We start from the raw sequence: 25,907 nt of genomic DNA, 5'->3' as shown, positions 1-25,907 counted from the left end.
GGTTGGAGTGCAGAGTGAGATGTTCAGTGAGGTCTATATAAATGTATGTTTACGTAGGCAAAAAGGAAAACTAGGAGAAATCTGAAAGCTCAGCAGCTAAGGCCTTGAACATTTTCCTGCTGCTGCCGTGGAAAGGGGCTGCCTTCTGCAAGCTTTTGAACTTACTGCACTGACCTCAAGCAGTGGCGTGAAATCACTTTTATGCAGTTCTTTTGCTAGCACAGGACAATATCAACTCCTTACTTGTTAAAATATTTTTGTAATTTGTTCAGCTGAAAATTTTATCATGCAGATTTGCTGTACTGTCATAATTCCTGATGCGTAGAGGAACTTTGTCTTCTTGGATGACAAAGAACCTCTACTGCTTTGCCTCTACAAAAGTGTTTTCAGAAAAATTTGTCTTTTCTCACTGGACATTTCTGTCAGAGCTGTGAAAATTGCTTAATCTGCCAGAGAAGAAGGTGGTAAGAATGGCAGTAAATCCTGCATGTCTTGTGACCCAACATCATCAATAACATTTATGTGTCACACTGAAAGAGTAATCATATGACTGCACAAACTGATTACATAATTTGCGCTTAAATAGTCTCCTACATTATAGAAGCTGTGTATTTATCAAATTGACTGGCTCCTCTGTGCTCCACTGTATTCGCTTCTCCTTTTTTATTTCAATGTTTTTTTCTCTGCAGCTAAGACAATGAGACAGATGATTGGTCATTTCAGGCTTAGCTACACTCGCTGAAATTTGGTCCCTTCAATTGCCACTGAATGAAGTCCTAATGACTAAACTTCAAGTTTCAAAATAATATTGCCTCCAAATAACAGAAAAGTATCAAATGTCATCTAATTTCTCACAGACAGACTTCCTGGTGTTCTTTTTTTCCCCATTCAAGGAGGGCTCTGACTTGTCAGCCATCTCTTCACTGAAATTTGTGCATACATGATGGCACACATGCTCACTCTGTTTCTCCTAAGCTTTCATCCCCCAGCTATAGAAGAAATTCTGTCTTTTTCAGAAGACATTTTAAAGCATGGAGGAAAGATAAACAGAATGAAAGCTGTAAGTGTCAAATTATGAAATGCTTCGTAATTTCAGGATCATGGATTAAAAATACCTCTTTTATGCTTCAGAAGACATATAAGAGGTTCTTCTGCTTTTATCTTAATAATAAAAGCTAATGTCATGCTTCTTCTCATCAGTTTCCCTTATTTCTGCCAAACATGGTCTCTGATATGATTATAACAGTCATCAGATAACATGTGGTCATACGAAAAATGAGGAAATGCCAAAGACAAAAAAATCCACTTCAGATTTCCCACTGTAACCAACTTCTCTGATTCACAATCACACAGACCTATTACATAAGGAGGTTATTATTAATTCCTGTCTGACCTGAACTGCCAGATAATGCTTTCAACTTCTGCACTACTTCACTAATCCTTGTAAACATTTTTTCCCCAGTATACCTGAAAAAGGTAAACAAGTATGACTCAAAGGCACAGTTTCAGTGTAACATTATTCATCAACAATGTTTACTTTTAATTCTGAAGACTCAGACTAATTCCAAAATCAAGAATAGTATCCAGTATATTGAATTAGCAAAAGCTAACTGTCAGAACATTCTTAAATAATTTTCCCCTAATCTCCTACTTTTCTGGCAGTTGCATTTGAGCCATTAAAAAAAGATACACTATAAGACAACAAAAGTAAATCTGTGAATTTAACTGCCGTATGATATTGTAATGCAAGCTAGAATCCCAGTACTACTGGAGGATTTCAACATCATTCCTCTTCTGCTGCTCCCTATGTTTTTTTTTCCCAGAATGCAATGGAGTGAAATGGAATAGTATAAAACAGAATAGAACAGTATAGTTCAGCTGGTAGGGTCCTATGAAAGTCCAACTGTCTAACCTCCTAAAGGCTAGCCAAAAAGTTACAACATATTAATGAGGGCATTGTTTAATATAATATGTGTATATTTTTATATATGTATATAATGAGGGCTTTTGAGCACTGACAGGCACGGGGCATCAGCCAGCTCTCTGGGATGCCTGTTCTGGTGTTTGACCACTCTCACAGTGAAAAATTTTTTCCTAATGCTCAGTCTAAACCTTCTCTAGCATAGCTTTGTGCTGTTCCTGATCATCCTTTCATTGGTGACCATGAACAGAGAGAGCCTGGAACCTCCCTCTGCACTACCCCTCCTCAGAAGCTGCATAAACAAATGAGGTTACCTCTTCAGCCTCCTTTTTTTTTTTTTTTCAGATTGGACAACTCAAGTTGTCCAGTCCTTAGTCACTCTCTCACAGGACATGCCCTCCAGCCTTTTTGCCAGCTTTGTTTCCCTCCACTTGATTCTTTCAAGCACCTCAACAACCTTTTTATTCTGTGGATCCACCTTCAAGTTCTGCTTCCCCCAGCCCTGTCATCAGTCAGCACTTGTCCATCCCAGTAACAACACAGAGTACATATTTCCCTTCAATACCACAAATTACTTGACAAAAAACATGTTAACATGCCTTTAAGATATCCAACAACCAGCTCTGATCACGGAAAAATTTGTCATCTTAAAAAACCTTACTTCTGTTGTTAACAGGTTAGAAAACTGAAAGGCAAGTAACATCTGCAAAATCGTAACAGGACATAGGGTTTCTTATCCTCTCTTCCAATTTTGTATGCTAGTAACATTGAATAAACTAGTGGTTAGGACCACTTGAAGCCACTGTAAATGTCACTCACCACATTATTTAGAGATTGCAATAACAATGATAACAATAACAGTGAAAAGTAATAGTAGTAATGATATTGATAATAATGACTATTATTATTGAGATAGTTTATAGGTTTTGAGATTGCATGTCTCAGTTGTGAAGCAAAACTCTTAGCATAAGTGACACTTAGCTACAGATGGAAGTGATATCCCTATAACGAAGAGTTTGAAGTCTACAAAATTATGCTGTCATTGGGTGACTGCAGTTCTGCAGATGTGTACATGACTGCCAATCAAATCTGTCAAAAAAAACCCATGCATCATTCCCTAGAAAATGGTGATGCTGGCTTAAACATCATGAAATTTTATATTTATTTACTTATTTATTTTTATTTATATATATTTAGACATTTATATTTATATATATGAGTTCTGTTTGCTCAGACATTTTACAGTACATTACTATTACTTTCAAACTCTTTCTCCATATTCTTTTGGTCTAGAATCTGAGTTTAAAAGTGGATGTTAGTATTCATTCATATAATTGAATTAAGGGACAGAATGCACCCACACCAAGTTTGCTGATTATAGGTAGCTAGGAGAAGCAGCTGACAAACTAGAAGGCTGTGCTGCTATTCAGGGAGACCTGGTCAGGCTGAAGAGTTGGGCACGGAGGAACTTCATGAGGTTCTGCAAGGGCAAGTGGAGAGTTGCGCTCCTGCAGAGGAATAAGTGCATGCATCAGTACAGTTTAGGGGCTGACCTGCTGGAAAGGAGCTCTGTGGATTAGGATGTCCTCATGAATAACAGGTTGGCCATGAGCCAGGAGTGTGCCCTGGTGGCCAAGAAGGCCAATGGTATCCTTGAGTACATGAAAAAACAGTGTGTCCATCAGGCTGAAGGTGCTGACTCTCCTCTTCTACTCTGCCCTGTTGAGATCACATCAGGAGTACCATATCCTATTCTGGGCTCCTCGGTTCAAGAAATACAGGGAACTTTGAGAGAAAGTTCCACAGAGAACCATGTAGATCATTAGAGGTGTCAGTAGTTTATGGGCTGGTTCAGCTCGGTTCCGTGACAACTGGAGTGGGGGACTCATGCCCCATGAAAGGGGAAAGGGAAAATGAAAAAAAAAAAAAGCTAATAAATAAAGTAAAATGAGCAATAGAGAGTATCCAATAAATTGAAGAGCCCTTACACTTAAACGCTGAAGGTGAGATGGTTAGGGAGCACCTGATGTTGGGTCAATCCATAAAGGCCTGTGTCCCATGACACATTAACAGGTTTTATCTTTCTTCTGAGTGGAAAAATGTAAAAATGCAAAGCAACACAAAGTCCTCTGGGGTCTGTAGTTCTTCTTTTCTTCTTATATAGTTATGATGTGGAATACCAATAACAAAAATCATAAAACCATGACAAGGGGCTGTGAATATCTCCCTTCTGAGGAATGACCTGGTTACAGGAGATACAGAGAAAGCTGAGGCGCTTAATGACTTCTTTGCCTCAGTCTTCACCAGCAACTATGCTAGCTGCACCTCTCAAGCTCCCAAAAGCAATGGTAAGAACTTGGAGAAGGTAGACCTGCTTGCATAAGTGAAGATCAAGCTTGGGACCACCTTAAGAACCTAAAAGGTGCACAAATCTATGGGACTCAACAAGATCCATCCATAGGTTCTGAGGGAACTGGCAGATGGAGTTGCTAAGTCACTATCTATCATATTTGAAAGGTCATGGCAGTCTGGTGAAGTTCCCATAGGCTAGAAAAGGGAAACATAACCCTCATTTTCAAGAAGAAAAAAAAGATCCTGGGAATTACAGGCTAATTAGTCTCACCTCTGTGCCTGGTAAGATTATGAAGGCCATACTCCTGAAGGCTCTACTAAGGCACATAGCAAATAAAGATGAGGCGGTTTGTGGTAACCAACATGGCTTCATTAAGAGCAAGTCATGCCTGACAAACATGGTGCCCTTTTATGGTGGAGTTAAGTGTCAATGGATAAAGGAAGAGCAACTGACATCATCTACTGGACTTGTACAAAGCACTTGACACCGTCCCTCATGACAACCTTGTTGCAAAATTGGAGAAAAATGTATTTGATGATTGGACCACTCACTGGATAAGGAATGCTGGATGGTTGTACTCAAGAGTGTCGCAGTCAATGGCTCAGTGTCCAAGAGGAGACCAGTGACAAGTGGCTTTCCTCTGGGATCAGTGAAGGAACCAGTGCTATTTAACACGTCCATGTAGGTGACATGGACAGTGGCATCAAGTGCACCCTCAGCAAGTTTGCAGTCAACACCAAACTAAGTGGTACACTTGACATGCCAGAGGGGAGGGATGCTATCCAGAGGAACCTGGACAGGTTTGAGAGGTGGGTCCATGCCAACCGCATGAAGTTCAACAGGGACAGGTGAATGGTCGTGCAACTGGGTCAGGGCAATCTCAAGCACAGATACAGGGTGGGCAGAGAATGGATTGAGAGCAGCCCTGAGAAGGATCTGGGAGTGTTGATTGATGAAACATTCAACATCAGCTGGCAATGTACACCAGCAGCCTAAAAGGTCATCCGTATCCTGGGTTGCATCAATAGAAGTGTGACCAGCGGGTCAAGGAATGTGATTCTGCCTCTCTACTCTGCTCTCATTAGACCTCATCTGGCATACTGTGTCCAGTTCTGGATCTCCCAGCTCAAGAAGGACATGCAGTTGTTGGAACGGGTCTGGAGAAGGGCCACGAAGATGATCAGAGGTTTGAAACACCTCCCCTACAAGGACAGGCTGGGAGAGCTGGGACTTTTTAACTTGAAGAGAAGGCTCCGAGAAGACCTTACAGCAGCCTTACAATACACGAAGGGAGCCTACAGGAAAGCTGGGGAGGGACTTTTTATCAGGCCATGTAGAGACAGGACAAGGTGAAAATGGAAGAGGATAGATTTAGACTACATATCAGGAAGAAATTCTTCACAGTGAGAGAGGCGAGACACTGGTACAGCTTGCCCAGTGAGGTTGTGAATGTCCCCATCCTTGGAAGCGTTCAAGGGCAGGTTGGAAGGGACTTTGAGCAATCTGATCTAGAGGGAAGTGTCCCTGCCTACAGGTCCCTACTACAGTAGAAAGGCTCAAAGTAGATGATATTAAAGGTCTCTTCCACCCCAAAGCATACTATGATGATTCTATGACAAAAGGCTCAGAGACCTGGGACCATTATCCTAGAGAAGAGAAGGCAGAGAGGGCATCTTCTTAATGTTTGTAAATATCTAATGGAAAAGTGTCAAATGGATGGGCTAGGCTCTTTTCAGTGGTATCCTGTGACAGAATAAGGAGTAATGGAACACAGGAAGTTCCATATGAACATGAGGAAAAAAAATTCATTACTTTGAGGGTGACAGAGCACTGGAACAAATTGCTCAAAGAGGTTGTGGATTCTCCTTCTTTGATGATATTCATAACCTGTCTGGACACTGTCCTGTGTCATCTAGTCTAGCAAATCTTCTTTAGCAGGGGGCTTGGACTAGATAATCTCCAGAGGTCCCTTCCTACTCCTGCTTTATGTGATTTTGTGATTCTCATGTATTCAGACAACTAAAAATCTGAGACTTACGTGCAGCCCACTAATGCTCTGGGTCCTGGTGACAACCTGTCAGTGCAATAATTGTTTAGTTCTGTCTGGAACAGATTTCAAGGGCACTGTGTATTCCCAAGTTCTTGAAAAAATCAGAAGGTCAGATAGTGTGTCTGTAACTCATTTTGGAGAGTTGCTTAGCCAGTAATTCTGAATGACTTTCTCCTCTTCACCTTTCAGATCTTGTGGTCTGTAAATCAACCTGTTTCTTTAAACTTGCTCAACATTCTCCGAATTAGTTTTCACCCACTCAGAGATTTCAATGTGTTAAGAGACTTAAGCATTAAAATAATTTTGTCATTTGCTATCATTATCTTCTATCAAGAAAACATTCTGCTTCATTATGTCTTCATTAAAGTAAGTCTTCAAAATGGTGTGTGGGTGAACAAAGCCCTCAAATTCTATGTATTCAATTTTTGAAGAGTGGTAAAGAGCAAGTGTCTACAATAATCAATAATTTTGTAATTACATATGTATTAGAATAGAAACATGTATAATGTATCACATAATGAGTCATTCTGCAGAATCACTGAACCAGCAGCAGAATATTTTCCTGTACTTAACCCTTTGTTCACAGTCACCATATATTAATGAATGCACACTTTTCACACTATGGTGATAAAACAGTTACTTCAACAAAGCAAGGTAATTCAGCTTTAGGGAAGAACTATTATTCTTCTAACAAAATAGCATTTAACAGAATTTCATTTCCTAGTTTTTCCAGAATATAAGAGTTAAGTGCCAGGACAATAAGGTTTTGCCTTTCCACATGATCCTGGAGGTCAGAGATAGGTCCTACTGTAAAGGAACTCTTGTGCTGAGATGCAGGTGCCCTGTAGGTCTTAGAGTCCCCAGAAAAAACAATATTAAGTATAATTCTTTCTCTTTAGGAGAGCCAATAGCATTTCATGTTTGCAAATATGACCATTCTACTGCCTGAAGATCTTGGAAACATGTACAAACCACAGTTCAAATTCCTGTTAGTCATTTGCTATGAATAATGTACATTTATTTCTGAGACAGATTGTAGGGAATCTATTGCAGAAATCTAAAGGTAAGCTTGCACCTCATTTGCTGATTTGTCATCTCTTCTGATCTAGTCTTAATCTACATTTGGACCTGTCCATCAGCAGAGGACAGTATCATCATGAATTCGTATAAACATTTAAAAATCGTTTTTTGAACAAATTTGCTTGTGATGTGATCTCTATTGCACACAAACCTCATCCCTACTAATACTCTCTTCCAGGCATTTTTAAATGCTTTGGAGGAACTCTCAGTGGTGTGTAGTGATAATGATGGCCTAAAACCTGCACTCAGTAAGTTCCATGCAAACATGTGGAAGAATTTCTTTACAGTGAGGGTGACAGAGCACTGGGACAGGTTGACAGTGAGGTTGTGGAGGCTTCCTTCTATGGAAATATTCAAGATGCAACTGGACATCTATCTGTGCAACCTATTGTAGGGTATCTGCTTTAGCAGGGGGTTTGGACCTGATGATCTTTGTAGGTCCCTTCCAACCCCTATGATTCTGTGCTTCTGTAACAGAAGTTTGTAATCAGCATGCAAAGTGAATTCATTTCTTATTAATAACAAAGACCCTTCTCATATGAGCCTAATGCAAAGTGTAGTGGGAAGTGTGTCTTGTTCATACTCATCCTAGACTTTTATGTATTTAGGAAGGAAAACTGCAGTCATGTTTGTCTAGCTCTTTTCATGCACTTGACAAATTAAATTATTAACAAAAAAGAAGGACTGTTTTTAAAAACAATTACAAAACATGCACATGGATTTACACAGCTGCTTGTTCATGCTCACTTCACAGCTATTTCATAATACTTTCTAGCAAGTAAGGTCTCTGCTGGACTTTGGAAAACTTCTGCACTTGCAGAGTATGTATTTTTCCTCAAACCTCTCTAGACAGAATATCTACCATTAAAATATTGATTTATAAAACAGAATTTATGCCACCTTCTCACTCTGCTCCTTCATCCTCTTACAGCATACAAGGTGTGCAGACAGGCAAACTTACAAGTACTGCATGAATTGCTTGCATTTCTTAAAATGAGATAGATTAAAAAAACATTTTTCATTCCTTCAAATTCCTATAATTATCATGAGTTTGTTCCAGTTTTCATCAAAATCTTTGGTAACATTCACATAAAATATGAACAAACAAAGAAACAAACAAACAAAAAAAGATGATCTGGAACATAGTGGTTTTAAGGTTTTAGAAAAGTAGCAAGCAGGTGCACCAATGTCAAGGCACTTTAATAGGTTTTTACCATTACTGGTTTTACCATTTATGCTAGTTGGGCATTGGTGAAATCTTCTAAAGTCACAGTGAAAAGTGGCTGATGAAACTAATATTTATCTAATGGATTCAAACAGGATTTTGGTAGAGAAAAAAAATTCAATATGAGGTGGCTACACACTGGCAGTCAGAAATTCCATCTTCAGAGGTCATCTTCCTCACAACTGTGACTCTGCTGTCTCCAATATACTTTAAAAATATCATGGATTTAGCTCAGGGTTTTATTCAACAGTGTTTTATTTTAGGCCAGATCTATGCAGTTTAACCTAAACAGAATGTGTTTTGACCATTAAATGAGCAATTATGGGAAAAAAAAGTACAATACCCCAAACCCTCAGTTGTGGAAAATACAGAGACGAATGACTAATTTGATAAGGGTTAGAATGTGTCTGTTAGAACAGCAGAAAAACCTATGCAGAAGGAAGATAAAGCAGCTACTGGCAATCTTACTGGAAGTTATAAGTAGATAAAAAGGACTCCTCTGTGTTTCAGAAATGGCTACTGGAAAAGAAATACATGAGTTTTCAAAATTAAAACAAAACAAAGCAAAACAAAACAAAACAAAATCAGATTAGATTAGTTACATACATTGGGGAGTATGTACCTATATACCTTCAACACCTCAAATCTGACTTGCATCGGATTAAACAAGTTTTCTGTGAATAAAGACTCTACTTCCCTGAAAACTGTACACCCAAACATAAATAGAAAACAGCATCCTGTCAGTACTACCCCAGGGGTTATATTTTAATGGTCAGGCTTTTTTTGGCTGATCCAGCTATTTTATATAGCAGATGGAGCAGGCAAGCTTTAAGGTCAGATATCGAGAAGTGCAAGTTCTAGGAGAGAACCTGCCATCTTGGGAGCTTAATAACAGTAGTTATTCTTAAACATTTTATGAGCAGCTTTGTGCAATTCCTTGAGTCTTACTTGGCTTTTCTTGAACTGCATCCAGGATTACTGTTTTCATTTCCACCTCTAATTTCAGCCTTCATGTTTGGCTAGAAAGCTGAAGAGTAGAACCAAAGCAAGGTGACTGCTAACAACCTAATTCTGGAATTTGGAGATAAAAGCACAGTATTTGCTTGCTTATGCTTAGTTAACTACATAAAGTTTAAAGTCTTCAGCTTACTGTATTCCAAACACAAAAGAGTTGTAGTTGCATTAATACTAAAAGAAAGCTGAGCATCAATATGGTACAGTGCCCAAGGATGACAACTGGGAATGTTTACAGTACTTAAAAACACCATCCTTTCTACTAGACTATTTTCTCATTAAAGATTATATGTATTAGACAGAAACCATTTACTTTATGTTTTGAAGTTTCCCTATGTGGTCTCAGGCTTTATGGTATGAAAAAAAAAAACAAGAAAGCAAGCAAATAAACAAACAAACAAGCAAAGTAGTTACAAACTTCCTCTCTTGTGGATGGGTTTCAAATAATAAAAAACTAACTGCATTCTAGCAGAATATTAGCACTTTTTTTTAAATCTGTGCTAAATATTTCTGTTTTACCAGAGCAATTTCAAAAATGCAATACTAACAGTAAAAAAAAGCCCCCTTACTTCCACTTTTCCATTTCCTATGCTGCGCACTATTACTATGCTGCGTACGTACCTCCTTGCTTGTCCTTGAACTGGAATATTCAACTACCTCAAAAAGGCATTTCATAGCTACAAAATAGTTACAATATTTCTAGCTGTGAGATCACTTATGTTCCGAAGTAATTCAGTTAAAACACTGTTAAACAGACAGTTCTACACATTGGAAGGGAATGTTGAAACCCAGAGCTAAATATATTTCAGGTCACCAAGTAGTAAAAACATATCAAAGTAATAGCTATTTATGCATTTCTGTATAGCCTAAGAACTACAACAAAGCCATGCAGACAGCCATCCAGAAAAGAATCAAGCATGTAAATGCATTTCACTTTTCCCCATTCAAAGGCTCTATTTTTCATGGTTAATTCCTCTGTGCCTTTCATTAGCATTAAACAGAGATTTAGAACACAAAACTTTTAAAAATATTGTCATTCATATGAATTTACCCATGACATATTCTGAAAACTTTCTAACAGGTAGCAATGTGCCTGAAGAGTATATTCCTGCCATTTATGTACTTAAAGAGCATTAACATTTTTCATAATTTGCCCTATCTACTTCACAGTTAATGCAGAATGCCTTGATATTGTATACTAAGAACTTTATATGTAAAATTTGTATTTGTTTGCTCAGCAAGTGTGTTTGGTAGCTTCACAGGCAGTTGGTCTCCCAGAATGTTCTTTTGGTCTTCTTTCATAGCTGTGTTCTCTCTCTCACTCTTGTTTTGTTTGTTTGTTTGTTTGGTTGGGTTTTTGTTGTTGTTGTTGTTGTTGTTGTTGTTTGTTTGTTTTTCTTTTTTCTTTTTTCTTTTTTTTTTAAGAATTTAACTTCAGTGTTTCAAGAGTGATCCATGAGCTTCAATTCTTTTGCATTTTATTGGGATATTTTTTATTACAGGTTTTTTTAGCTCTCCATACCAAAACTGCCAGCTTGACTATGTGTCCAGGACCAAAGCCAACATCTGTCATTTCATAATAGAAAGATGAAATTTAAAACAGCTTGCTCATCAGAATGTTTAAAACAACACTATTTCACCTGACTAAGTCTTTTGAAAATGTTTATTTTGGTTTCTACATGAGTTATAATTCCCTTTTCAAGGTCATGTAAAATATAAATAAATAAATAAATAAATAAATGAATGCTCTCTGTGCCGATGGGCCCATTCCTTACCATCCTGAAACTCCCACATGCTCCTTCTCTTTTTACACTTCTTCCATTTCATTTTGCTACATTTCTTACACTAAGAGACTAAACGCTGGATGTAAGCATGTTCCTTACTGTTTCTTTGCATTAGTTACTTTTGTTTATCTCCTGCTTTGTCTTTTTAACATGGCAGCATGCCAGCTTTCCTTTCAAATAGTCTTCAATCTTCTTTTTTTTTTCAATTTAATTAAACTGATAGCTCAATTCTACCACTAGATTTCCTTTTTTTAATTAGATTTGCCTGATGGTGACAGAAGCAGACAAATTACTGCAGGTGCTCAACACATTAAAAAAAATAAGGCTAGTGTCACTGGTGTCAGTGTAATGAGATAAATTAAACCTTCATTCTGCACTTTCCTTCTACCTGTTGGTGCTCATGTCATTTTAATTTTTTTCCCTTTAATTTACTGATTAATCTCCCTGTTTGAAAATCACTTTTATGAACAGATACTGAAGCCCCTACTATAAAATCCCATAGGGGATTGAGTGCCAATACAGGACACGCCAGTCATACATAGGAGGTGCATGAAACCATCGCCTAGAAGTGAATGCTGCTGGTATAAAGCCCAGTAATAAATCCTGCAAACCATTTCTGTAGTCCCTAGCCTCGATTTTCTCACCAGGGGTACACGGCAGAACATTTCACTCTGCTATTTAACTAGAAGTTCTCCCCAGTGACAGCGATGCCGGCTTTCCAACAGCCGCAGCAGCACACCGGCCACTTCTGCCCGGAGACACAGAGCCTCCGCCGCCAAGCACGGACGGCTCCAGACAGAGCGCTGCTCACGGCAGGACAGCCTTTCCTCTGCCGTGGGGGCCGGCTCGCCCGCCTCTTTGCCCTTCCCTTTGCGAGGGAGGCCTCGCTGCGCGCTGCGGGGTCAGAGAGGGACAGCGCAGCGGCCAACGACCCCGCGGGTTAAGCGGGAGGCCCCGGCTGTCCGCTCTGCCCTCTGCGCCGGCAAGGAGGGACTGCGCCCTGGGAGGCATAGGAGAGACGAGACGGCCCTCACGCGGCGGCGCAGCCGAGCGGGTGGGGAGGGGCGGCAGGGGGCGGGCAGCAGCTGGGGCGGGCCGTGGGCCGGGCTCTCGTGTTGCCAGGTGAGCTTCCCTGGTGTGAGTCCGGAGAACCGCGGTTCGGCTCGCAGCGGCGCGTCTCGGCGCGCCCCAGGCTCGGCCGCTCTAACACTGCCGCCACCATGGCGAAGGCGGGCAGGAAAGGATGCAGCTGCCCGGGCTTCCTGAGGAAGAACTGGCTCCTGCTCAGCACGGTGGTCGCCGTGCTGCTGGGTAAGTGAGGGAAGGAGGGAGATAGGGAGCGCGGTGCCGTCGGCCCCTGCCCGGTCCTTCCCGGAACGAGCCATGCCGGGGCTCGAGCAGTGCAAATGAGGAGAGACCAAGGGGATGGACAGAGCGCGGCGCAGGGCGGCGGCTCCACGGCCCCCGCCAGCGGTTCTAACGGCAGGCGTGGAATCGGCCGCCCTCCCTCGGCGACGAGAGGCTAGGCGGGCTGCGGCGCGGTGCCATGCGGCCGGGGCGCGGCGTGGCCTGGCCGTGACTACAGAGAATAGGTCTGCGGTGACAAGGAGACGCGGCAGCAGGCTGGGCCTGGTTCCCGTGCCTCCATCTGTCATAGGCAGTGCTCGTCGCAAAGTCTGGTGACTAGCAGTAAGTAAAATTGTATGAGGAAAGCCCGCAAAAGCACTACGCTGCTGGAAAAATGGGAACTCTTCATACTTTGTTATGGGTCTCAGTGGGCCATGCCAGGCTGAGCCTTATGCTGTCTTTTCATCGGTAGAGTGACAGAAGACATGCTGGCCTTAGGAGCATGGTTGTGAGTGGCCTGTCAGAGAAAGCTGAAAGCCTATGAATGGGGACTGCCCTTGTACAGCCAGCTAGAATCATGGGATACAGCTGGGCTGACAGTGCCTTCAGTTTGATGCAGACTGGAGCCTTGCTGCAATTGAGGTTGCTGCAGGAAGGCATTGTAACAGCTTCAAGGTGGCCTAACTGGCTCGAAAAGTTTGTCGGTGGCACACAGCTTGCAGTGAGGTTCTCTGGGATGTCATTTTAAGTATAGGATTGCTCTTCAGCTTGCTGGCAATTTTCTGAAGGACAAATAAATTGAATGCTGTCTGATCAATAAATGGGCAAAAGAGCCCAAATAATCTGCCAAAATGACTAGTCTGGAGAGACTTTTCCTTAGGGCATAAGCCACACGCCTTCTTTGTTATCTTCTGGTGATTATTTTCATGATAAGCAAGGGGACCTTCCTTTACGTAGTTGCTTCTGTAGGGAAGAGCTGCTTTGGATGCTTCATTAATGGTGCTTGATGGCTTTGGATGCTTCTCTTTCAGGTGGTGTTTCTGATAAGGATTCTGTCTGGAATGCAACAATTTCTGCGCATGTTTGTTCATGAGAGAATTACTGTTTAAGAATTCTGATCAGCCACTTATAAGCTATGATCAGAGGAGTGCGTGTGTATATATATATATATATATATATCACACCTCCAATATATATATTATATATATATGTGTGTATATATATATATACATACAGGTTTTTTCCTCCGCACATTTGGTAATCAAAAGACCTTCATTTATTTTTACTTCTTTAGTGAGTGGAAGGATATCCGTAATTTCTATATACCAAGGACAAAGAGATTACACTGGAAATCTGTCTAACAACTGGAGATGTATCTGTGTGTGTTTTTGTATGTGCAGTCACCTTTTCATATGCTTCTGCCAGGTACTCTTTTATGAGTTTACACACATATCTTGCAGAAGTAGACAAAATGTATTTGCCTCTCATCATCATCATCAGTGAGTGTGGGTAGAGTACCAACCTAAATACCACAGAGCCTGGTAGCATGGGAGTGTGGTGACAGTTTGCTTCTAATCCCACTAATACCCATTGGACATTTGTCTTGAGATAGCGATGGACACCCACATTCATACCACATCTTTGAACTTTTTTACCTGCTACACCATAATGATAGTACAGAATTCAGGGGAGCTTTGTAATAGGGCGGAGTAAGTTTCTATAAAAATTCTTTGACTACATTTTGTAATGAGCTGTGTGTCTTTTGTGTTTGCAGTATTCCTAGGATGTTAAATAAAATCCTTATATGGATGGCTTAGTTGCCTTACATGTTGCTTTTTATGGCTTATCTTTTTATAATATACTCAGAGTCTACAAATACTTTCTAATTACATACTCTTTTTTAATATGCATTGGGAAGTTATTTTGAGGTTTATTGGTCAGTGTAATTTGGAGCAACAATGTTCATAGACAGAAGTATGTAACTAATCATTTTTAAAGCAGAAAATATGTTCAGAGTTTTCAAAAGAGTGCATCAGTGAGGTCTGGAAGTACCAGACATACCATATTGTGTGAGTGTAATTCAAAAGCTGTCCAGCTGTATTGAAAAGTGCCTGATAGTCCTGCACTTTGATGACATCATGCTCAGCATCCTAGCAAGGTGTGCCTGTATTTGCTAGTAGCCTTCCTCTGTGCTGAAAAATTTTCCAAATTATTTTCTGTTCTCACCTCTGTACAGGTAGAGACCTCCCCTAACTCCAGACAGCTTATCCTTTAGGAATAGTTACATTGTAATTACATTTGAAACATTGACTGTATGCCTGCCACTTGAATTTTTGAAAACACTGGACTTTGTTTTACTAAACAGTCTGCAGGGGGAAATGATTTAAAGTCTGTTCAGAAAATAACAGTGTTGCATATTTTTGGTGAAAACATGTGAATATATTACTCAAAGAAAAGGCTGCTGGAGACGTGATTACATATTTCTCTTACCTCAGTAGAAATTCTGTTTTAGACTACCAAACTAATTGAGGAGGGCCTTTAAAGTCATGCTTGGAGTTTTAAATTGAATGAATTTCAGATGCATGGCTAATTCTGAGGCTACTATAATTCAAGGTTTTTTATAATAATTTCAGTGAGAGATCTGTCTAAGTAGAGGATCTCAAATGTTCATTCATTCTTAGTATGTACTTAAAGTATGCACTATATCCTCTACGTTTACTGGTGACTCAGGAATGAAGGCTGAGCTCACCTACACTTTTTCTGTCTTGCTGACCTTCAGTCAGAGGTCAGCAAGACAGAAAGTCAGGAGTCAGGGGGAGAGGTTCAGGAGAGCAGAAGCTTTATGTAGCTAACTGGAAAGGAGAGATGTCTTGTGTCTTTTTGTTCTTTTGGACTTTCTGAATGCAAGGCAGTTGGGCTAGCAAAAGCAATTTACAAGTCAGATTGCTTCAACATTTCTTTTAATAAAGAAAGTTATAATTCTTCCAGTTTGTACAATCAAGTCGGAGTAAAACATAAATATCCCTGAAATTTACTCACCCTGAGACAGGTTTCCAAAGGACAATTGAAAAGGAATAATTTAAGTCACTTCATACGATTCTCATCTATTTTTATCATTTTGTTTCCAAGAGGTCAGTGCTGAAACACCACCAAACCAGTCATAAAGGTAAAAAATCTGATGTGTAAATATTGATTTGTTTAATCTGTGGGTCATAGCCTAGTAGCATGTATTCCTGAGCAATTTTTCATCAAAACAGTTGTTTTTCTTACAGAGAAAGTTAGTAGGAAAGGAGTATGAATGGTAAATACTGTAGAGTTAAGCACTGAGTTGCTGTAACGTGTCAGGCTTTTTGTCACCGCCGTGTGGAGGTGGCCGAATTGCACTGCCGGGAGGAGCGGGCGAGGGAGAGCAGGGAGCTGTCCAAGGTAGCTCATGTCTCGGGAGAGGGCCGTCATCAGAGCAGGCGAAACAGCAACGAAATTAGGAATCGGTACACGGTGGCAGTAGGCAGAGATGAAGTAATTGAAAGAGGGAGAAAGACGGTGATCATCACCAGCATGTCTGAATATCTGCTTTTGCACCTCTGACGAGGCAAGAAAGCTTGGTCAGTCTCTACAGCTCAGGCACCTTGTATGTGTTATTCTCATCTTGGAAGATTTTGACTAGCATCACACCTCCTTTTCTACCTGCACTTAAGAAAGAGAGTTAAATACACAAAGTTTTGATTTGTAACATAAATAGTACAGAAAATTTAAGCTGTGTCACTTGGTGGTACAACTTTTTCAACACTTTTTTTCAGGACTTGATGGTACAGCATCCACCTCTTACATCATTATGATATCACCCAAAAGCTCATTTACCAATTTTATTCTAATTTTAATTAAAATGATTATATTATCTTATAGTACTGTGTTTTAGTATCTCCATATAGTAATTTTATTTTTTCATTAAAATGTCTCTGTTAAAAACAAATGAACAAACAACACTGTCTAGTGTTATAGTTTATACCTACTAACTGTGGCTTGAAGGGGTAGGATTCCCCTGTAATCAGATGCAAAAGAATGCAACAATTGCTTTTAAAACACTAGTTTATTTAAAAGTCATCTGCATATACTAGCATTAATGGAGGCCCACTGGAGTGAAGACAAGAGCAGAATAACTAGTAATATTGATTTACTGATGAACTCTTGCACATGGAAGACTGCTATAAATGCAGAGACCACACAGTATTCTTCTGGATGGGAAGTTTCATGTACAGATGTAGCCCAGAAGCAATGAACCTCATAAACCTATAAAATCTTTCAATTTCTGTTAATAATCTGCTTCTGTCTCTAACACAGGTATAATTTAAAAATGAAAGCCCTGTTCTGAAAATAGATTAATGCTTCACTCATTCATCTCCATCTAATCATACCTTTACTGAAAAAATAAATAAAAAAAAAAGAAAAAATGAAAAGAAAAAATGTGGTTAGGTTAGATTGGGCTTTCTACTGTACTGTTTCTGTCTGCTTACACAATACAGTATCAGTTTTTAAAACAGTGAAGCAGATTAACTAAGTCTTACTCTAGTGAAAACTCTTTTGTCCATAGCAGAAAAATATAAATTTAGGGAGTATACTAAAGCAAAGGAATTCCTGTCCTGTTGGTTTCTGACAAGATGTATAGCAGACATTTGATTTCTTTCTGAAAAAAAAAAAAATATTAATTTGAAATTTATAACAGGTGAAGACCAGGTATCCTGCATAAATTGTCAGTATTTAGACGAACTCTAATAGAACAGGAGACTCTGATTTCTTCCTTGTTGTGATTTAGGGCAGCAGAGGTGACACTTGTGACATTTTATTCCTCTCTAGGCAATTGTAGTGCTTACCTTCTCATTCTTCTCTATTACACTGTATGCAGTTTGGTTCAGAAATGTGAGAGGCCCAGTTATTCTGCGAGAATATCTGAATTTAATTTTTAAAGCAAAAACTAAAATACAGAATGGTCAATGGTTTCATCTGAGAATTTTGCATACTACTGAAGAGCAAAAACTCTCTGAGATCAGAAAATAGCTAACAAGTGAAAGTGAAAATAACATCTAAGCATTGTGTCTTTTCTATAACCTAAAATCTAACTCCTAATCTGCCTCTAAGAAAAACAAATACAGCTTATACTCCTTTTAGCATGTAGAGTGTTTTCCTATTGTCTATGGGTTGTTTTCTTTTGTTGTTTTTGTGCATTTCAACATAAAACTTATATTTTACATTATACGTGTGAAGTAAAGCTGTCTCTAGTAGCTGAAACTTTAAACAAAGGAAGCTTTTGAACGAGCAAGTTTCTGATCAATTTGCAGTCCACAGAGCCCCAGAGTTAATAAAGCTAATAAAGTAAGTGAAATATTGCTTTCCAAATATTGCTTATCTTTTTAATTTAGTTGTCAAACCATTCTCAGTGATATGAGAAGATATGAGAGGATCATGGAATAGATTATCCTGGAAGATACACTCAGTCACATGGAATAGAGAGAGGTGATTCGAAACAATTGACAAGGCTTCTCCAAGGGCAAGTCCTGCCTGACAAACCTAGTGGTGTACCACTATTGCTTAAAGACAGTGAACAAGGGAAGAGCAACTCACATCATGTATCTGTATTTCAGTAAGGCCAGCAGATGTCCCTCTTTATTGCAAGGGAGTTGGAGAGGACTTCGAAGGTCATCTTGTCCACCTCTAAGTGTTCTGTATTTATATGAAATAGATTATTCATAACATTTCTCCGTATTTTTTCTGTATGTTAATGGACTGTTTGGGTAATTAACTTCTGTAAGGCAGTTCTTAACAGGGTTCCGAACAGAAATAAAGCACAATTTTAAAGTTTTTTCTTTCCTTCAATTGTATTGTTTTATTATGGCTTTATCAGATAGAAACTACATCTGCACATTGAAAATATTTGAAAGATATGTGTACATGAAATTCATCTAGGATATATTCAGGTGGATGGAGACTTTTTGGTTATCACAGTACTTTGCAATTTGTATGTTCCAGTCCTGTGGGAACACTGGTTATGTAGAACTATAGTCACTTAATAGCCAGTCTTCTGTGATTTTATTTTCCGTTTCCTGGCTGAATGAAATACCCTCAAAATAGACATCCTTGGTTTGACTAATGGTGTGGTGGCTCCTTTGTAGGTCTGCAGTGTGGAGAGGCTCATCAATGTAATCACTGACCTGACCTCATGTTCTTGTAGAAAACAGAAGTTTCATAACTTTGCTGGTTGCAGAGACCTTTCTACCTGCTGTGAGGGGGATACACCAGAGTGGAAAAGCTGGTTATTCCCCTCTGGCAAGTACTTACTTGCATCTACTGCATTCCTAAAGGTCCATTATAGAGATTTACTGTCCACCTGAACTTTCCTCTCACTCCACAGTCAGATGACAACGTGTTATTTGCATGAAGGAATTTATAGCTGCTGAACTAATTGCAGGTTAATCAGCAAGAAGATCCAGTGAAGTCTCACCACTGCTGAGAAATGAGCATAGCTTCCCCCTGTACTTTCCTACTAAATATTTTTGAGTAGACCAATGTTTCATTTTGGAGCCAAATACTTCTAGAAGGTTTTCCAAGATGACTGTTCTTTACATGTATTTTTAATTAAGCTAGTAGCCTTGGCAACGACAGCATTTGGAGAGTTAAGATTTGTTGCTCTACAATTAAGCCTCAGCAACTCTAAATCCTACTTCAATAGTTGTCTGTACTTTTCTAAGAATATTATATATTTTTTAGTCAACTTCACTATGTTTATTAGAGTGTTCTTCATGAAGTAAAATGGGAAACATGAAACATGTGAAGCAAAATGCATAACATTACCACAAGTTAAAAGTAATCAAAAGAGAGCTGGATTAATAGGTCTACAGTAATATTCTCCACCCTCTGTTTTAAAATAACAAAGTTGGCACTGTGTGCTCTTTTGTAGGCAAGAAGTAGCTGGTAATATATGAAAAATCTATTGAGAGAGCAGAAACAAAATGCATGTTACAAAATATTTGTAAAGAACTCTGAGTTCATTACAGACTGCACACATATTGCCTGCATGGACTGCAAGTTGATGTATTTATATTGAACGTTTTGTACTGTGTTCCAAATCAGATCAGTGAACTTTCTTTTGTCTTTATTGTCTTATGAATCATCTGTTGTAAAGATAACAGATTATCTTTACAATTAAGACCCATCAATGTGATATAAGTAGTTGTATTTTAGTTTGCCCTTCGAACAGCAAAATGTGAAAATATGAAGAGCTTAATCATTTTGTTGATAACACAATCCGTGTTGCTGCAGAACAATTAAATAATATCCGAATCGATCAATGACACTCATCTGCATTTGTTTATCTTTCAGTGCCATTATGAGAGTTAAATACCCATAATTTCCCCACTATCTTATCAGTATTGGGTAGAATCAGCAACTCTACTCCACTAAAATGAGTTCCTACACACCAAAATTACATGGAAACAGGGAATAGTAGTACTGTGTCTTTGACTGATATGAATCAACCAGTGTGGCTTCACCAAAGGCAAGTCCTACCTGCCCAACCTAGTAGTCTTCTGTGGTGGTGTAACTGTATCAGTAGACAATGGGACAGCCCCTGAAGTAATCTGTTTGGATTTCAAGTAAGGCTTTGAGCGTGGGCTTCTGTAGCACCCTTCTCTCTACATCCAGATGAGGACTCAGTAAGGGAGAGATGTGGGCCTCTTGTAGTGTGTCCAGAGAAGGGCCACAAAAAATAATCCAAGGGATGGAACACCTCTTGTACAAAAACAGGCTGAGAGAGTTGGGACAATTCAGCCTGGAAAAGAGAAGGGTTCAAGGAGGTCTTTCGTTCTTCAGACAGGAGCAATAAGGAAAAAGTGGGCAGAGTATGTTGTGACAGGACAAGTTTTACAAAAGTGAGAGATTTAGATTGGATATAAGAAAAACTTTTTTTACAAGAAAAATAATGAAGCACTGGAATAAGTTGATGAGAGAGGTAGTGAATGCCCCATCCTTGAGACATTTAAGATTGAACTGGACAGGGCTCTGAGCAACCCCATCTAGCTAGATGTCCCTGTTCATTGCAGGGGAGTTGATCTAGATGACTTTTAAAGGTCATAAGTTCATAAGTTCATAAGGTTGGAAAGGACCTATAAGATCATCTAGTCCAACCATCCTCCTATCACTATCTCTACCCAACTACTAAATTAAGTCCTTTAGCACCTCATCTAAACGCTTCTTGAACAGCGCTAGGGATGGTGCCTCAACCACCTCCCTAGGCAGGCCATTCCAGTGCCTGACCACTCTTTCAGAAAAGAAATGCTTCCTGAGGTCTAATCTAAATCTTCCCTGGCGCAACTTGTGGCCATTCCCTCTCGTCCTGTCATTACTTATCAGGGAGAAGAGGCCTATCCCCTCCTCACCACAACCCCCCTTCAGGAAGTGGTAGAGTGCAATAAGGTCTCCTCTGAGCCTCCTCTTCTCCAGACTGAACAATCCCAGCTCCCTCAGCCGCTCCTCATAAGACTTGTGCTCCAGACCCCTCACCAGTTTTGTTGCCCTTCTCTGAACACGCTCCAGGGCCTCAATGTCCTTCTTGTAGTGAGGGGCCCAAAACTGAACACAGTACTCGAGGTGCGGCCGTACCAGAGCTGAGTACAGGGGGATGATCACCTCCCTGCTCCTGCTGGCTACACTATTTCTAATACAGGCCAGGATGCTGTTGGCCTTCTTAGCCACCTGGGCACACTGCCGGCTCATGTTGAGCCAAGCATCAACCAACACCCCCAGGTCCTTTTCCTCTCTACATTCTTCAAGCCATTCTGCCCCAAGCCTATAGCATTGCATGGGGTTATTGTGGCCAAAGTGCAGGATCCGGAACTTGGTCTTATTGAACCTCATCCCATTTTGCTCAGCCCAGCTGTTCAGCCTATCCAAATCCCTCTGAAGGGCCTCCCTACCCTCAGGCAGTTTGACACATCCTCCCAGCTTTGTGTCATCTGCAAACTTACTGAGGGTACACTCAATTCCCTCGTCTAGGTCATCAATAAAGATATTAAACAAGATGGGCCCCAAAACTGACCCTTGGGGGACACCACTCGTTACAGGACGCCAGCTGGACTTAACTCCATTAACCACTACCCTCTGGGCACGGCCCTCCAGCCAGTTCTCCACCCAGAGAAGAGTGAACCTGTCCACACCACGGGCTGCCAGTTTCCTTAGGAGAATACTGTGGGAGACCGTGTCAAAGGCCTTGCTGAAGTCCAGGTAGACTACATCAACAGCCTTTCCCTCATCTACCTGTCTGGTCACCCAGTCATAGAAGGAGATGAGGTTGGACAAGCACGACCTGCCCCTGGTGAACCCGTGCTGGCTGGGTCTGATCCCTTTATTGCCATGCACGTGTCGTGTGATTTCCCTCAATATCATCTGTTCCATAACTTTCCCTGATACCGAGGTCAGGCTGACAGGCCTGTAGTTCCCCGGGTCTTCCTTACGGCCTTTCTTGAAGATGGGAGTCACATCGGCAAGCCTCCAATCTTGTGGGACCTCTCCAGATAACCAGGAATGCTGATAGATGGCAGAAAGTGGCTCGGCAATCACCTCTGCTAGCTCCCTCAGCACCCTTGGGTGGATCCCATCTGGCCCCATGGACTTGTGGCAGTTCAGATGGAGGAGAAGATCTCTGACCGTCTCTGCTTGAATCACAGGGGGTGCATTATGCACCCCGTCCTGGACTTCCAGGTCAGGGCAAGTACCATTTGGATAACTGTCCTGTCTATTAAAGACAGATGTGAAGAAGGCATTGAGAACCTCAGCCTTTTCCTTATCATCTGTGGTTATATTGCCTGCCTCGTTGAGTAAAGGAGGGAAATTTTCCTTAGTTTTTCTCCTGCTGTTAATATATTTGTAAAAGGGTTTCCTGTTCTCCTTTACAGCAGTAGCCAGCCTAATTTCAAGCTGGGCTTTAGCATTTCTAATTTTCTGCCTGCAGATCTTGGCCAGTTCTCTGTAGTCACCCCAAGTAGCCTGACCCATCTTCCAGAGGACATAGACTCTCCTTTTCTCCCGGAGTCTCAACAAAAGATCCCGGTTCATCCACACTGGTCTTTTGCTCCTCCGGCTTGATTTACAGGACTCCGGGACTGCCTGCTCCTGTGCCTTTAAGATTTCCATCTTGAAGAGCATCCAGGCTTCCTGGACCCCTTTACCCTTCAGGAGCAAGTCCCAAGGGACCCTTGCAACAAGTGTCCTGAACAGGTCAAAGTCTGCCCTCTGGAAGTCCAAGGTAATAGTTTTGCTAGTCACCCTCTTGACGGCACCCAGAATAGCAAACTCCACCATTTCATGGTCACTCTGGCCAAGACAATCTCCAACCTTCACATCCCCTACTAGTCCTTCCCTGTTAGTGAAAAGTAGGTCAAGCAAGGCATCTCCCCTGGTAGGCTCTTGCACCAGCTGAGTCAGGAAGCAATCATCCACACATTCTAGAAATCTCAAGGACTGCTTCCTCTGCGCAGTATTGTATTTCCAGCATATATCAGGGAAGTTGAAGTCCCCCATGAGAACGAGTGCTGGCCATCGTGCAACATCTACGAGTTGTTTATAGAACATCTCATCTATTTCTTCATCCTGACTAGGTGGTCTGTAACAGACCCCCACCACGATGTCACTCCTAAGGACTATCCCCCTGATCCTTATCCATAAACACTCTACTTTGTCATTTCCAACCACTAGTTCTTCAACATCAAAACACTCTTTGATATAGAGAGCTATGCCACCACCCTTTCTTCCCTGTCTATCCCTTCTGAAGAGCTTGTAGCCATCAATCCCAGTATTCCAGTCGTGGGAGAGGTCCCACCATGTTTCTGTAATAGCTACAAGGTCATAGTTAGCCTGCCTCACAATGGCTTCAAGCTCTTCTTGTTTATTGCCCATGCTGCGTGCATTGGTATAGATGCACTTCAGCTGAGATATCTGCCTCGCCCCTTTTTCCAGCACAGCCTCCTTAGGCTCTTTACTGGAGAGCCCTGTTTTATCCCCTTCCCCCGTCACAGCTAGTTTAAAGCTCTCTCAATGAGTCCAGCTAGCTCCTGTGCTAGGATTCGTTTCCCCCTTTGGGATAGGTGTGTCCCATCAACAGATAACAGGCCAGAAGCCGAGTAAACTGTCCCATGGTCAAAAAACCCAAAGTGTCTATCTCTACACCAACCTCTCAGCCAGTTATTCATCACTTGTGTTTTCCTAGCCCATTCTGTGTCCTTCACCGCCCCAGAAGGTATGGAAGCAAACACCACTTGTGCTCCCACCCCTTGAACTAATCGCCCTAATCCCCTAAAATCTCTTTTCATAGTTCGCAGACTTCTCTGAGATATTTCATTGCAGTCTGCCTGAACTACTAGTAATGGGTAGTAGTCGGTGGGGCGTATCAAGTCCGGGAGTCTTCTAGTAATGTCCCTGATTCGAGCCCCAGGGAGACAGCACACTTCCCTGCGGTTTGGGTCTGGTCTGCAAATGGGGCCCTCAGTTCCCTTTAGAAGGGAGCCACCCACTACGATCACCTTCCTTTCTTTCTTAGTAGCAGCAGTCTCAATGCACGGAGGTGACTGCCTTGCCATTGGTGACCTCCTGCGGGAATCTTCCTGCACTTCACCCCTTATCACCTCTTCAACTTCCAATGCTGCAAATCTATTGCTTAGGGGTATCTGGGGGCACTGGGGAGGCAGAGGGGGAGATCGCCCACGGCACCGAGTAGGGACTCTCTGCCAGCCCTCCCTATCCCTCAGATATCCCCCTTCTGCCCTACGGGGACAGGTCAGGGAGTCCACCAGAAACTGTGGGGGATCTCCCTGGTACCTTTCTCTCTGGCACTCTAGGGAGTTACTCCACCAGTCAATCTCCCTCTCACAGTCCCTGATGGCCCTCAGTCTCTCAACCTCCTCCTTCAATTCAACCACCATGTTAAGCAGATCTTCCACCTGCTCACACCTTGCACAGGAGAACTGCTTAGCACCCTCATCTAGTAGTAGCAGGCTCTGACACTCCTTGCAACCAGAGACCTGTGTAGCCACACTTCTAGGCAGACCTTCTGTCTGGGTCGCCACAGCCTTCTTAAGGCAAGCCCTCTGTCTTGTAGAGACCATGACAGAAAAAAATAAAAACAAAGAAACGAAAAAAAATTGAGAGTAAATAAATAAATAATGGTTTATAATAATATATATATAGATATGAATTGTAATGTGATACTTCGCGGCCCTCCCTGAGCCCTTCAGGGATATACCCCTTCAGCCCTAATCAGCTGAGGAGTGTGGGCGAGGGCGCTGAAACCCTGGCAACGCCTATGCCTCGTTAACACCTACCTCGTTAACACCTGCGCCTCGTTAACGCTTCGTTAACCTCTCGCGAGAACAGCCGTTGGGACTCGCTGCTCTCACTCGGTTCCCGAGAGACTGGAACCTCCCGAAAACCCACCCTGTACCTCAATCAGCCACTGCAGCTCCGGCTGTGCCGACTCCAAAGCAGTTGATCACGAGGACTGAGCGGTACTTCCGGGTTCTGATCGTTTTAAATCCCCCGCCGTTTCCCTGGCAACGCCTACGCCACGTCAGCCTCTCGCGAGAGAGAGCTGCCGGGGTCTGCCGGGACTAGCTGCTCTCACTCGGTTCCCGAGAGACTGGAACCTCCCGAAAACCCACCCTGTACCTCAATCAGCCACTGCAGCTCCGGCTGTGCCGACTCCAAAGCAGTTGATCACGAGGACTCACGAGGTCCCTTCCAACTCAAATGATTCTATGTTTTTATGATTTTTTGTTTTTCAGAGAGGAACGTGGTGTAATAGAGTAGGTCATTTACAAAATGTCTGATTGTTCTCCACTAATACTTACTGGATTTGTTTTCCTTATCTTCTTTATGGTTCATTCCTAAGGAACCTTCCCATAGTAATCAAAGTAGTGAATATTTGCTTTTTCTGTGGAGTCATCCATTTTTTCGGTGGAATAATAACTCCCTGCCAATTAACATCATACAACCCTATGTCAAGACTGTCATCCATGAATGCAAATAACATTTTAGGGAATTTCAGAGGATCCTGTTGATAATTATCATATTCTAGCTTATATTCTTTTTCA

At 41.4% G+C, this 25,907-nt stretch overlaps 1 protein-coding gene across 1 annotated transcript in view; it reads left to right on the top strand.

Moving 5' to 3' along the window:
• The first annotated feature begins 12,608 nt into the window (after nt 1-12,608).
• The window catches only part of SLC1A1 (solute carrier family 1 member 1), a 62,889-nt gene continuing 49,590 nt past the window's right edge, over nt 12,609-25,907 (top strand). Inside the window, exon 1 of the mRNA XM_065744178.1 lies at nt 12,609-12,738. Coding sequence (XP_065600250.1) covers nt 12,648-12,738 — 91 coding nt within the window. The 5' untranslated portion in view covers nt 12,609-12,647. The remainder of the gene's footprint in view (nt 12,739-25,907) is intronic.

Source organism: Cyrtonyx montezumae, unplaced genomic scaffold (genome assembly GCF_038088225.1).
Source record: "Cyrtonyx montezumae isolate F1298 unplaced genomic scaffold, pur_monq_1.0 scaffold_30, whole genome shotgun sequence".
Taxonomy (NCBI): Eukaryota; Metazoa; Chordata; class Aves; order Galliformes; family Odontophoridae; genus Cyrtonyx; species Cyrtonyx montezumae.
This window is presented reverse-complemented; position numbering and strand designations above follow the sequence as displayed.